Consider the following 14,035-nt stretch of genomic DNA (forward strand, 5'->3'; position numbering starts at 1 on the left):
GGCGCTGGCGGGGTCCTTGGTGAGGGAGAGTACAAGTTGGGTGTCGTCGGCGTAGGAGGTGATGATGATGTCGTGCTTGCGTACGATGTCGGCGAAGGGGCTCATGTAGACATTGAAGAGTGTCGGGCTGAGCGATGAGCCTTGAGGTACGCCGCAGATGATCTTGGTGGGTTCTGAGCGAAACGGAGGGAGGTAAACTCTTTGGGAGCGGTTAGCGAGGAAGGAGGCGATCCAGTCCAGGGCCTGGCCTTGGATCCCGGTGGAGCGTAGGCGGGTGATTAGGGTGCGGTGACAGACGGTGTCAAAGGCAGCCGAGAGGTCGAGGAGAATGAGGGCGACTGTTTCACCGTTGTCCATCAGGGTTCTGATGTCGTCTGTGACTGAGATGAGGGCGGTTTCCGTGCTGTGGTTGGTTCGGAATCCGGTTTGTGAAGGGTCGAGCAGGTTGTTGTCTTCCAGGAAGGTGGTCAGCTGTTTGTTGACGGTCTTTTCTATTACCTTGGCTGGGAAAGGTAGAAGAGAGATGGGGCGGAAGTTTTTCAGGTCGCTTGGGTCAGCCGTAGGTTTCTTTAGTAGGGCGTTGACTTCAGCGTGCTTCCAGCATTCGGGGAAGGTAGCAGAAGAAAAAGAAGAGTTGATGACGGTCTGGAGGTGCGGGGCGATGATGTCGTCGGCTTTGTTAAAGATGAAGTGCGGGCAGGGGTCCGAAGGGGCGCCGGAGTGGATAGAGTTCATGATGGATTTGGTTTCTTCCGTGTTGATGTGGGTCCAGTTGTTGAGGGTGATGTCCGGGGAAGCGGGTTCAGTGGTGTATGGTTGGGTCTGGTGTCCGAAGCTGTCGTGGAGGTCGCTGATCTTGCGATGGAAGAAAGTGGCGAGGGATTCGCACAAATCCTGTGAGGGCGTGACGGCGTTGGCGCTGGCGCTGGGGTTGGAGAACTCTTTGACGATGCTGAAGAGTTCTCTGCTGTTGTGGCTGTTTTTGTCTAGTCTGTCGGTGAAAAAGTTCCTTTTGGCAGTGCGGATCAGGTGGTGGTGTTCGCGTGTAGCGTTCTTGAGGGCGGTCATGTTGTCAGCGGTGTGGTCCTTGCGCCAGGCCTTCTCAAGGGCACGACAAGTTTTCTTTGATTCTTTGAGGGTGTCAGAGAACCAGAGAGGTTTTTTGGTGTTGGTCTGTCGATGCGTGCGTTTGAGGGGAGCAAGGTTGTCAGCGCAGTTGGAGATCCAGTTTGTGAGGTTGAGAGCTGCGTCGTTGGGGTCGGTGGTGAGGGTGGGTTGGTTGGCGGCGAGAGCGGAGAAGAGTTGCTCTTCAGGGATCTTGTTCCACTGTCGACGAGGGATGGGTTGAGTGCGGAGGTGGGAGGTCTCGCGTCGGAATGTGAAGTGGACGCAGCTGTGGTCGGTCCAGTGTAGGGCAGAGGTGTGGCTGAAGAAGACGTGTTTGCTGGCGGAGAAGATAGGGTCGAGCGTGTGTCCGGCGATGTGGGTGGCGGTGTTCACCAGTTGTTTGAGGCCGAGGTTGGCGAGGTTGTCGAGCAGGGTGGTGGTGTTGGGGTCGTTGTTTTGTTCCAGATGGAAGTTGAGGTCGCCTAGGAGGATGTAGTCCGGTGAGGCGAGGGCGTGCGGGGAGATGAAGTCGGCGATGGCGTCGCTGAAAGAGGCGCGAGGTCCGGGAGGACGGTAGACGAGGGATCCTCTGAGGGTGGTCCTTGGGTCGGTGCGAATCTGAAAATGCAGGTGTTCAGCGGCGAGGGGGGGGTCTTCGGTGGAGGTGGTGACGCTGATGGAGTCTTTGAAGATGATGGCGACACCTCCTCCTACTTGGTTGGTGCGGTCTTTTCTGGAGATCTTGTAGCCTTCGGGGATGGCGGTAGCGATGTCTGGAGCAGAGGAGGCGTTCATCCATGTCTCCGTGATGAAGGCGACGTCCGGGGCTGTGGAGTCCAGGAGGTCCCAAAGTTCAACGGCGTGCTTGTGGACGGAACGAGCGTTGACCAGGATGCACTTGAGGTGGTTGATGGCGCGTGGGCTTGTGGTCGTGGTAGTTGCGTGGTGGAAGATGCGTTTGCAGGAGTTGCAGGCGAAGGGTCCATGGGTGCGTTTGGGGTGAGCTAGGAAGCAGGTTTTGGAGCGCCCTGGGTTGAGGGCGTGGAGGGTGGTGGGGTCGTAGCGGATCAGCGGGGCTTGGGGGAGCTGGGGACCAGGGGTCGTGGCGCTGGGCGCGGGCCAGGCGCGGACGGGCTTGCCTCTGGCGCGCCTCTGGCGCGCCAGCGGCGTGCCCGCTGCGCGCGCCCGCTGCGCAGTCACGCAGCGGCCGCCATAAGAGGTAGGAGGGGGGGGGAGGGGTCAGCTGGGGGCGAATGGGAGCTGGGGGGCGGGGGCGTGCAGGAGGTCGCGGCGGGAAAGCGCGAGGGAGGGGGGGGACAGGTAGAGTGAGAGGAGCTGGGGGAGGGGGTTTAGGGTGGAGGAGGGTGAGTGTTAGGAGGTTTGGAGATTAGGGAGAGAGATAGGAGTAGGGTTGTGAAGATAGGGGAGGGGGGGTTGTAGAGGTGGGTGAGGGAGAGAGGTAGAGTGAGAGGATAGAGAGATAGGTAGTAGAGGGGGTGGCGGGAGGGGGGGAGAGATAGAGAAATAGATAGAGAAAATAGATAGAGAAGTCGATAGATAGGGAAATAGATAGATAGACAGATAGGTAGGTAGGAGGAGGTGGAGAGTGGGGGAGTTAGATAGTGAGATAGGGAGCTAGAGAGATAGGAAGATAGGAGGAGTGAGGGAGGTAGATAGCGAACGGGTTAGCTAGGGGTGAGAGAGGGGGAGGCGAGTGAGGGAGGGGGATGAGGAAGGAGCAGGAGGGCAGGCTCGGGGGAAGAAGACGGAGGAGGTAGAAGAGCCGAAGACAGGAGAACAGAAGACAGAAGAACAGAAGACAGAAGAACAGAAGACCGGAAGAGCAGAAGAGCAGAAGAACAGAAGACAGAAGCACAGAAGATCGGAAGAGCAGAAGAACAGAGAAGAACAGAGAAGAACAGAGAAGAACAGAGAAGAACAGAGAAGAACAGAGAAGAACACAGAAGAACAGAGAAGAACAGAGAAGAACACAGAAGAACACAGAAGAACACAGAAGAACCGAGAAGAAGAACACAGAAGCACAGAGAAGAACAGAGAAGAACAGAGAAGAAGAACACAGAAGACCGGAGGAACACAGAAGAACAGAAGGGAAGAACAGAAGAACAGAAGGGAAGAACAGAAGAACACAGAAGAAGATTGCAGAGGGGGAGCGAGGAGGAAGAGACAGAGAGGAGGAAAAGAAGCAGGAGCAGGAGAGAAGGTGAGTGGCGCGGGGCAGGGCGAGGGGCTGGGAGGAGGGGGGTACTTACAGTTAGGTGGGTCTCAGGAACACAGGAACTCGGGAACTTGGAGGAGCTGCAGCGGCAGGGGGAGCGACCTACCCTTGGGTCAAGGGTCAATCAACCCACAGGTACGTTCCCACAGCTTGCACAGTACACAATTCTCAATGCATTGAATGGCTTGTATTAGTGTTGATGCAAGGCCTAGGTATGTGTGACGCAGTAGTAATTAAGATATGGGGGCCCTTGAAATGGCGGCTGCCTGACCTGTGAAGTGCGACAGTGGGATGTGAGGTCAATGCGCTGGCGTGGCACACCGCGGTGGTAGGCGGTCGAAGACCGCGGCGCAAAGCCGCATTGGTTAACATTGAACCCTATGGGTTTCAGGAGCCAATGACTATGTGCGCCGGCGGTCGCGGTCGCGGTACGCACCGCCGCGCGCGTGACCGCCATTTTCTATCTGCTTAATCACTCGATACCTGATCATCCACAGGTGAGGACCTATACTGCAAGTGCTGCTGTGACCTCGGTCTGGAAGAGACAATGGCTGCTGCGACTGGGGAAAGGGCCCCTGCCTTCACTTCTGAAGAATTGGAGAAACTCGTGGATGGGGTCCTCCCCCAGTATGTGCTACTCTACGGTCCTCCAGACCAACAGGTAAGTACACTGGGACCATGCTTTGTGGCCAATGCCTGGGTTGAGTGGGGTGAATGTAAGATGGTGGGGAGGGGAGCGAATGAGGCATGCATCAAACGACAGATGAGAGCATGTGCCACATGGCAAGGGTGGGGATGGGGGGCCACTCACATTGAGGGTGCAGAAGGTGATGACTCTTTCTCCCCCTGTACTTTTCACATAGGTCAGCGCCCATCAGAAAATCGACATTTGGCGTGCCATCGCCAAGGACGTCCGGACCCTGGGGGTCTACAACAGACGGGGCACCCACTGCCGGAAGAGGTGGGAGGACATCCGCCGCGGGAGCAGGAAGACCGCAGAGGCTCTGCTGGGGATGGCCTCCCAACGTAGGAGGGGTGCCAGTCGTCAATTGACCCCCCTGATGTCCCGGATCCTGGCGGTGGCCTACCCAGATTTGGATGGGTGCGTGAGGACATCACAGAAGACACAAGGGGGTGAGTACAAGCACATTCTGCTGAATTTGCGCACATTGGAGGTGTCTGGGTGGGGGAGGAGGGCTGTGGGTATCCCTAGGCCAGGGCGATTTCTGTAGTCTAGGCCCCTCCGTTAGGCATGGCCCTGTGCCCCCACCCCCCACCTCTGTAGTTTGCCAAGTACAGCTATTCATGGCCCTGTGTCACCTATGTGTGGAGTTGCTGTCCATAGGCTTGTAGGCCATGTCCCACGGATTGAGTAGTGTACCCCAAGTGCAGGGGGCTTCTGTGTCTGTCCTCTCCGCCAACGGTGTCGCCAATGCATACACTCAACATTTCTTTGTTTCTCCCCCCCTTTTTTTTTTGGTCTTCCTGTTCTTGTGTGCATTAGCATCATCAGGCGGAGGAGAAGTGGCATCGGAGCACGAGGGAGCTGCATCTCACATGGCCCTGGAGAGCCATGCAACTGAGTCGGATTACACCAGTGAGACGGAGGGCGATGGGAGCTCCACAGCGGGGACACGTGGTGACACCAGCGACACAGACACGTCCTCGGAAAGGGAGCTCCCTTGTGGTGGCGGCAACATCCGTGCCCCCCGCAACAACAGGTACAGCCGCCACCCAGTGCACCAGCTCTGCCCTCCCAGCAGCCCCTCAGCGTTCGCCCCGTGCCCGCTCACCCAGGAAGGTGGGCATCTCCTTCGCCCCAGGCACCTCAGGCCCTGCCCCAGTTACCCCTGCTGCCCTCAGTGAGGAGGTCATTGACCTCCTGAGGACCATCATTGTTGGGCAGTCTACCCTTCTGAATGCCATCCAGGGTGTAGAAAGGGAGGTGCACCGGAGTAATGCATACCTGGAGGGCATTCATTCGGGTCAGGCTGCCCATCAGAGATCGTTCAACGCTCTGGCCTCAGCACTGACGGCAGCCATTGTCCGTGTCTCCTGCCTCCCTCCTCCAACTTCCTCCACCCAGTCCCACTCCCCTGTACCTCTGCCTATCCCAGACACACCTACAGACCAGCCTGCACACACCTCAACACCCAAGGGAAGCTCATCCAGACATAAGCACCACACAAGCATTCACCCAAGCAACATCCACATGCAGACATGCCAACAGCCACTGCCTCCTCTGTGTCCCCCTCCTCCTCGTCTCCCTCCTCCCTCCCTGTGACGTCTCCACTCACACTTGCATGCACAACATCTTCAGCCACTACGTCGATCACCAGCACACCCACCAGAACACTCCGCACACGTGCAGTCACCACCCCCACTACCATTTACACGTCCCCTGTGTCCTCTCCCAGTGTGTCTGTCACCCCCTCTTCTAAACCACACAAACGCAGCCAGCCACCCACCCACCCAACAGCCATCCACCTCATGACAGCCTCCAGCACAAGCATCTGCACCCAAAGACACCAGACTTCACTCTCCAACAACCACATCCTCTTCCCCCACTCCCATACCCACTACAACTACCCGTCCCTGTCTTTCTAAATTGATTTTCCTTTCCAACCTTGACCTCTTTCCAACAACAGACCTGCCCCCTCCATCTCATAAGACTCCAATCAGCACCTCAGCCACCACAAAACCTGGACCTCCAAAGACAATAGTCCAAGGATTTTGGAGTCCACCACCTTCAAGCCCAGCTACTTCGGGTAGGAGTAAAGAGACGGCCAGCCCACCCCCTAAAAAAAGGCCAAGAAAGCCAGTGCCCGGCGCGAGAGGCTAAAGACAGCAGGCTCCAAAAGCCCTACCCTGGCACCGTCAGGGAGTGGGGTGCCACCGGGCACACCGCCAAAGGGAGGAAAGGGCCACAGACGAGCAGGGAAGGGTGGCAAGGGAAGCACGCCCGACAAGTCCGGCAGCAGGCGAGCTGCCCAGGAGGGCCCCACCAGCCCCATTCCAGGTGTGCAGGAGGACACCCACGGGCCCGGGACGGCAGCACAGGAGGGCCCCGCAAGCGAGAAGACAGATGTGCACGAAGGGCCCGGTAGCCACATGTCAGGTGGCGAGTGAAATCCAGGTCATGGGCGGATCTGGTGATCTGGACACACGTCAAGCACCGCTGAACAGGGCCCTTCCAGTCAAGCATCGCTGAACAGGGCCCTTCCAGTCAAGAAGGACCGCTGAACAGGGCCCTTCCAGTCAAGCACCGCTGAACAGGGTCCTTCCAGTCAAGCACCGCTTAACAGGGTCCTTCCAGTCAAGCACCGCTTAACAGGGCACTGCCGTCTCCAGAACCGCTGAACAGGGCCCTTCCAGTCAAGAACCGCTGAACAGGGCACCGCCGTCTCCAGAACCGCTGAACAGGGCCCTTCCAGTCAAGCACCGCTGAACAGGGCCCTTCCAGTCAAGCACTGCTGAACAGGGCACCGCCGTCTCCAGAACCGCTGAACAGGGCCCTTCCAGTCAAGCACCGCTGAACAGGGCCCTTCCAGTCAAGCACCGCTGAACAGGGCCCTTCCAGTCAAGCACCGCTGAACAGGGCCCTTCCAGTCAAGCACCGCTGAACAGGGCCCTTCCAGTCAAGCACCGCTGAACAGGGCCCTTCCAGTCAAGCACCGCTGAACAGGGCCCTTCCAGTCAAGCACCGCTGAACAGGGCCCTTCCAGTCAAGAACCGCTGAACAGGGCCCTTCCAGTCAAGCACCGCTCCGCTGGGCCTTCCAGTCAAGCACCGCTCCGCTGGGCCCTTCCAGTCAAGCACCGCTCCGCTGGGCCCTTCCAGTCAAGCACCGCTCCGCTGGGCCCTTCAAGTCAAGCACCGCTCCGCTGGGCCCTTCAAGTCAAGCACCGCTCCGCTGGGCCCTTCAAGTCAAGCACCGCTCCGCTGGGCCCTTCAAGTCAAGCACCGCTCCGCTGGGCCCTTCAAGTCAAGCACCGCTCCGCTGGGCCCTTCAAGTCAAGCACTGCTCCGCTGGGCCCTTCAAGTCAAGCACCGCTCCGCTGGGCCCTTCAAGTCAAGCACCGCTCCGCTGGGCCCTTCAAGTCAAGCACCGCTCCGCTGGGCCCTTCAAGTCAAGCACCGCTCCGCTGGGCCCTTCAAGTCAAGCACCGCTCCGCTGGGCAACGCCGTCTCTGCACCGCTCCGTTGGGCCCTACATCTCAAGCACGGCTCTGCTGGGCACCGCCGTCTCTGCACCGCTCCGCTGGGCACCGCCGTCTCTGCACCGCTCCGCTGGGCCCTTCAACTCAAGCACCGCTGAACAGGGCACCGCCGTCTCAAGCACCGCTGGCCCATTGGCAGAAGGGGCAGGCCCGCATCTGGGTCGGGCAGGGCTGCACGAAGCACTCTGGGCACCATGCCTCCTCAAGAACCAGTGGAGTCTGTAATCCACTTGTGAGACTGTGGCTTTGCACTCCCCAGGATGGCACAGTGGGCAATCCACCCACTGTAGAGACTTGTGAGACTGTGGCTTTGCACTCCCCAGGATGGCACAGTGGGCAATCCACCCACTGTAGAGACTTGTGGGACTGTGGCTTTGCACTCCCCAGGATGGCACAGTGGGCAACCCACCCACTGTAGAGACTTGTGAGACTGTGGCTTTGCACTCCCCAGGATGGCACAGTGGGCAATCCACCCACTGTAGAGACTTGACTGACTGTGGCTTGGCACTCCCCAGGATGGTACAGTGGCCATGGAGGCCCCTCGTGGATCTGGCGTCGTGGACTCATGTGGCTGAGGTGCCCCCCTTCCCTTCCCCCTGAGGTGCCTGTAGTTTTGCTATCTGATGCCCCTGCAGTGTTCTCTCCATTGGAGTCGGGTATCGTGTGTGGGCTTTGCCCATGTGTTTAGGCCCATTGGCCCATGAACAATGGCTGATACCCAATTTGGACAGGACAATTTACATATGTATATATAGTTATAGATGTTTGATATATTTTTTTACTTAGCCGTACAATATACTTCAAATTTCATGATCATTTCCTTTTTTCTTTGCATTCTTCCGAGGGGTTTGGAGGGGTCACTCTGAGTTGTTGCTCTGCATTGATGTGTGTGTTGTAGTGGGTGAGGGTGAGGGTGGGTGTGTCGCGTATGTGTGTCCCCATAATTTTTTGCCTCCCCGCTCCCCTGTGTAGTAGGTGCAGTACTCACCGCTGTCTTCTGCGCCGGCGTTCGTGCTCCTGGTAGAGGAGCAGTAAGACAATAGCTGTAGGATGTGTAGTTTTGGGTTCCATGCTGTCCAGATTCCTCGTGGAGTGTGTAGAGGTGAGCGTTTTCCGTTCGCAATGGCTGTTTCCGCCGTGTTTATATCGGCGGGGCTACCGCCCCGGAAAAGGTGGCGGATTGGTGGGTTGTGATAGGGTGGGCGGTAAATTGTCTGCCGCCTGTCTGTTGGCGGTGACCGCCGCGCTGTTTGTTTGTCCCGCCGTGGCGGTCGGAGTGTTAAAGTGGCGGTCTCTGTTGGCGGTTTCCGCCAGGGTCAGAATTCCATTTTTTTTACCGCCAGCCTGTTGGCGGTTTGACCGCCGCTTTAACACCGACCGCCAGGGTTGGAATGACCCCCATAATGATGAAAAATAATTGGTGTCATCACAAGTTATGTGAAACTTCATAAAAAACAAGTGATGTACAATCCTCCAGAAGAGTAATTAAAAATAAATATAAGAATTATAACTTACATCATTGAAGAGTTTGTGTACTGAGAAGTTCAAAATTCCCCGTACTGGCACACCAGTCAGTGCATCTGGCGACAGCCCTTGAAAAAGTAAAACTAGTATTTGGGATACCCTGGCAAAGCCAGTAGCCCTGCCTTTTGATAACTACACCAAGTTATATTGTGTCTAGTATATGTTACCAGAGATGTTATCAAGAATGTCATTTAACTTGTCATATGTTGTGTAGTATGTGAGTTTATAAGCAGTGCAAGACGGGGCACAAGTTACAGTAAGTTTGCTAAAGTTACAGTAAGTTTGCTAAACAATATATAGTTAATGTCAGTGTTTTTTGTGTTTTAAAAGGGTATTGCTCAAGACATTTCAACACCCAACTATGATGTCATTTTACTCCCCATTTTTTCAATGGTGATATATATATATGGAGAGAGAGAGAAAGATGTATACATAGACCGATTCATCTGTATATTTCTGCAGTTTTTGTGATGTTTCATTAAATTGAAACTGAATAATAATGGCCATAAATCTTCACTGATAACTATTTGGAGTAAACCTAAAAATAACATTTCTTAATGTAATGGAGCATTTCCTAATGTAATGAAAATCTGTAACGCACTCAAGTTTATAGGGAAAATTAATACATTTTTCAATGCAACAGTAAAACAATAGAACTCAGATGCATGTCATGGCAGTAATGAAATGGACTGGGCAGATACCTCACACCACTAACCGGTGATAATCCAATGTACTTATATTTCATTGTATAGCTGGCTACCGATTTAGTGACAAGTTAACTGCCAATTTGTTAGTGTGAAACTTGTTCTTCTATTGTCCCACTGCATATTTGTTTTATTTATCACTCAGTTAATCCATTCAAACCACGAATAAGCCTTAGTGCAGCAAACCTAAAATGTGTTTTTTTTTCTTCTGCAGTGTTCTCTGAATTATAACCAATGTCAAAAGGGAAGGACAGTTAAACCTTAAATCCTCCCCTTAGATGAAGTTCATTTATATTGCAACCACCACATCAACATACCTTGCCTTCGTCCATGGGGTTGTCACTGATGTGAACAATAGGTCCAGGATGGGATTTGGATGACCTAAAAATTGAAAATCAATAGGTTTTCTTTCAGCTTTAAATAAGTTTGTGCTTCATATACACGCTTTTCATACTGTTTCAAAAGTATTCAAAATGCTGCAGTATGGCAATTCCCAAAAATAACAAAACAGCTCCTTTATCTAGGTTGTGATCAATGGGACTTTACTCACGTGGCATTGAAAATATCAGGTAAAGATTAATTTCAGTATAGTGACCTGCCAAAAGAAACTTTATTAATTCACTCTTCTCTGAACGATATGTGGCATCTACTTTACTTACACATGGTTTTAAACATTCAACAACACTCCAAGGAATGTATATACTTCCCTACTAAAAACAATGTCATTTCATCCATCTGCATTCTTCAATCTCACCCTAACCTAATGCATCCCCCACACTACACCTTCAAAGTCTTTCTTAACTTTTAAGAGAAGCAGCTAAGCCTCATTTTTCCCTTTCTGAATAAGAGTTAAGGCTTTCAATGCCTACTGTGCACTGGACAGAAGTTCTTTGGTGCAGGCACTTGCCGGACCAGCAATACATTCTATGAACTTTTGCCTAGCCTTAACATCATGATCGCATGCCAATCAATCAATGTGAATGGGAGCATGAGAGACATGAGAGAAATATTAAATTGCCTCATTAGAATTATTATTAATTCCAATGGGGGGGTCCGATAGTAAGTCTCTGAGTGGTTGATTTGATAAATTGTGCTATACTACTAGGAAAATTCTGTTCAAGGGACTAAAAACGTTGCCCAGAGATAGAGAACATGTAAAAAGGGCTATGGCTCAGTATAAGCTCACCCTGAAGACCAGAAAGTTGCAGCTAAAAGAATAGATGTGGAATGATGTAGTGCATGCTTGGTGAACAAAGAACACAGGTCTATTTTAGAACATTGTGAACAGGGGAAGCCTTGCGATGGGAATTTTTGTTGGGATGGGTTGCAATATTCCAACCAATATTTGGGTAAATCATTTCCGCAGCATCTACTCTCCAGAGACGCCCATGGAAGCTGCAGTGGACTCGGGTGACCCCAGTCAGAGTTTGTTCATTAAGTTCAGCATAGAGGAGGTGGTTGCTGCCTTACAGGAAAGTCCAGTACACAAAGCTCCTGGGCCTGATGCCATTCCAATGGTATTCCCTCTTTGTGGAAATCTGCATGCAAAGCGCTGGTGTTCAAACAAGGGAATCGTAGAGACCCAAAGTGTTATTACCCTATTTCACTGTTAAGATTTTTTGGTGAAACTTTTGGGCTGCATTGTGTTGCGGTGCATTGAAGGCTGGGTGGAGGAACAAGATCTCATGAGCCGGGTGCAGTATGAGTTCAAGGAAGGGCTAGGGACCTAGGAACAGTGCCTACATTTGTTATTGCTGATTGACAAATCAATCGCAAAAAAAGGAACTCTTTACCTGGCATTCGTGGGCCTTAGCTGTGCATTTAACAGAGTAAATTGTCTTAAGTTGTGGGGTTTGTTATCTAAGATGGGGTGGCAAGCTCAATTGTCGATCTTTTGTGTAAGTTCCATTCTGGAACTAATGCCTCTGTGAGATATGGGATCAAGGGTGAATGTACTGATCCCTTCACTCTCCATAGAGGGGTGAGGCAGGGCTGTATTTTTGCCCCATGCTATTTCTCTTGTACACCAATGGCTTGCATCACTTCCTTGTGGACAGATGAAAGGATGTTCCCAAAATTAATGGTGTGCTGTCTCTGGTCTATGCCGATGATGCGGTGTTGTTGGCTCACACTATGAATGGTCTACGAACTGAGGTGAATGTTTTAGTGGAGATTATGACCGACCTAGATTTGGAAGTGAACACTAGCAAAACCCACTATATGGTTTGTGGGAAGCCTCAGAAAAGAATGAGAGATCTAAACTTGAAATATAGCCACCCTTTTGCAGAAAAACTCAGAAGTTCAGCATGGAGGGTCAGTCCTGTTCTTTTTTAGTCCTGCTGAGGCCAATGACTTGCTGGACACCCTCCCACAAAACTCTGGTCAAAGTATGGATCAGCAGCTTCCTACGCCACAACAACAATCTGCTCGTTGACGGGGTGCGCATGAACAAATTCTGGATTGCAGTCTATAATCCGAAAAGATCATGGTGTGTCCAGATAGCATGCTCCGAGCTACAGTTGTGGTTCCAGGCTCGAGGGAGTGGTTCAACGTTGCACAGCTAGTGACCCATGGAATGACCCCAGAGGTTTGGGGCAAATTAATTCATGAATAGAAACTATCACTGAGTTCTGTCCTGGGGGAAAGGGACAGGATGGTTAACTCTACTGCATAACAAATGTTTATCCTGCTGTTCTGTTGATGGGATGCTCTAGGAGTGAGCTGTGACGTAGTGGGGGAGCATGAGTGTGTTTTAATTTCCACTCTTCTCTTGAGTCCTCATCTCTAGCATTGCATAACTTATATTTATTGTGCCTTATTTCTGATTTGATTTAGTTTTGCGTTTCTATTTGCGGTAATGGGGCGGCTTCTGCTAACTCTCAACTGCCACAACACTGGGCAGGTGGATGTGGCACTGCAGCCCATGGGGAGGGATGAGCTGGGTATTCATTTTTTAATGGGTTTGTTGATACAGGACATTGTATCTTGCTCTTGAGCATCAATGACAAAATCGTTGCCTCAGAATCACCCACATGGAGGGACATTGGAGACATGACAGTCCAATTCAGAGGGGTGGGAAGGAATACCACTATTTATAGATGGCAGAATACACTGCTAAACTCAAGACGTGGAATCTCTGCAGTATTGCTCAACCGAAAAGCTTAGGAGGGTTCATGCCTACTTAAACCGCTATAAGGTGTCCATTGCATTTCCACAGGAAACCCATATATGAGGAAATTGCATTTCCTCTCTCCGGAAGTGCTTGAGGGGACAGCTACACGCCATGTCCTACTCCAGCTACGGGTATTTATCTGGGTGGTCCCAGGGTGCCATTTTTCCATCTGAGCTATGTTGTGGTCCCACAGGGTCGATATGTAGTCCCGTTTGGCACCCTGGATGGGTAGGAGGTCTATTTAATCATTGTATACGCACCTAACAATGATTGTCATGATTTTACACCACTGTGGCACAGGATGCCTCCCTATATTTGGCAGCTGATATTATCGTGACAGGGAATTGTAACCATGTCCTGGATGGCGAACTTGACCGTATCCCAGGGCACACCAAAACCCTGTATGACAGAGGCATTACATGACATAATGTGCAAATAACACCTTGGAGACATCTGGCAGGTCAGATACCAACAAGTCAAACAACTCTCCTGTTAAACCCCTGCCACTGGCACCCACAGTTGACTGAATTATTGTCTGGTCTCCGATACTCTGGCATCTTTGGTCTCCGGAATCTCCTACTTGTCTCGATATCTGTCAGACCATTCCCCCGTCCTGTTGGTGCTTGGAAATAATGGCTGGTAGGCCGGGCGATACCGCTCTGGAGTCTCCAAGCAGAGGAGCTTATGGACCCTCCCTTTGAAGCCACAGTTGCAGACACACTTATATATATTACTTCAATGAGAACTGGGGCAGTAGGGCTATGGATTGGAAGGGAATGAAAGCAGTCCTCTGCGGGGTGTGCCTTAACACAATGTATGGAGTCCAGTGGCAGCTTAAAGGAGACATATAGGAACATTAAAAGGCTTTGGGCGATAGAGAGAGAATGCTTCCATCACATCTAGAAGGACTAATGCGAGACCCGTAGGACCCTTCTAGGTGACTGGTGTAGATTAGAAAAACACCCTCATACTGCGTACTGCCAAAGACTTCATGCTGAGGGAGATAAGACTGGAGCAATGCTAGCCCATATAGTTAAACAATAGGATTTCTAGAACCCCAATCCTGCTTTTA

At 52.2% G+C, this 14,035-nt stretch overlaps 1 protein-coding gene across 2 annotated transcripts in view; it reads right to left on the reverse strand.

The window, feature by feature from the left end:
* The window catches only part of STXBP5 (syntaxin binding protein 5), a 933,640-nt gene that overhangs the window by 639,396 nt on the left and 280,209 nt on the right, over nt 1–14,035 (reverse strand). For both annotated transcript variants that reach the window (XM_069235194.1, XM_069235193.1), the window contains exon 6: nt 10,109–10,172. In XM_069235194.1, the coding sequence (XP_069091295.1) occupies nt 10,109–10,172 (64 nt within the window). The remainder of the gene's footprint in view (nt 1–10,108; nt 10,173–14,035) is intronic.

The sequence above is a fragment of the Pleurodeles waltl genome, chromosome 5, assembly GCF_031143425.1.
Source record: "Pleurodeles waltl isolate 20211129_DDA chromosome 5, aPleWal1.hap1.20221129, whole genome shotgun sequence".
Lineage (NCBI taxonomy): Eukaryota > Metazoa > Chordata > Amphibia > Caudata > Salamandridae > Pleurodeles > Pleurodeles waltl.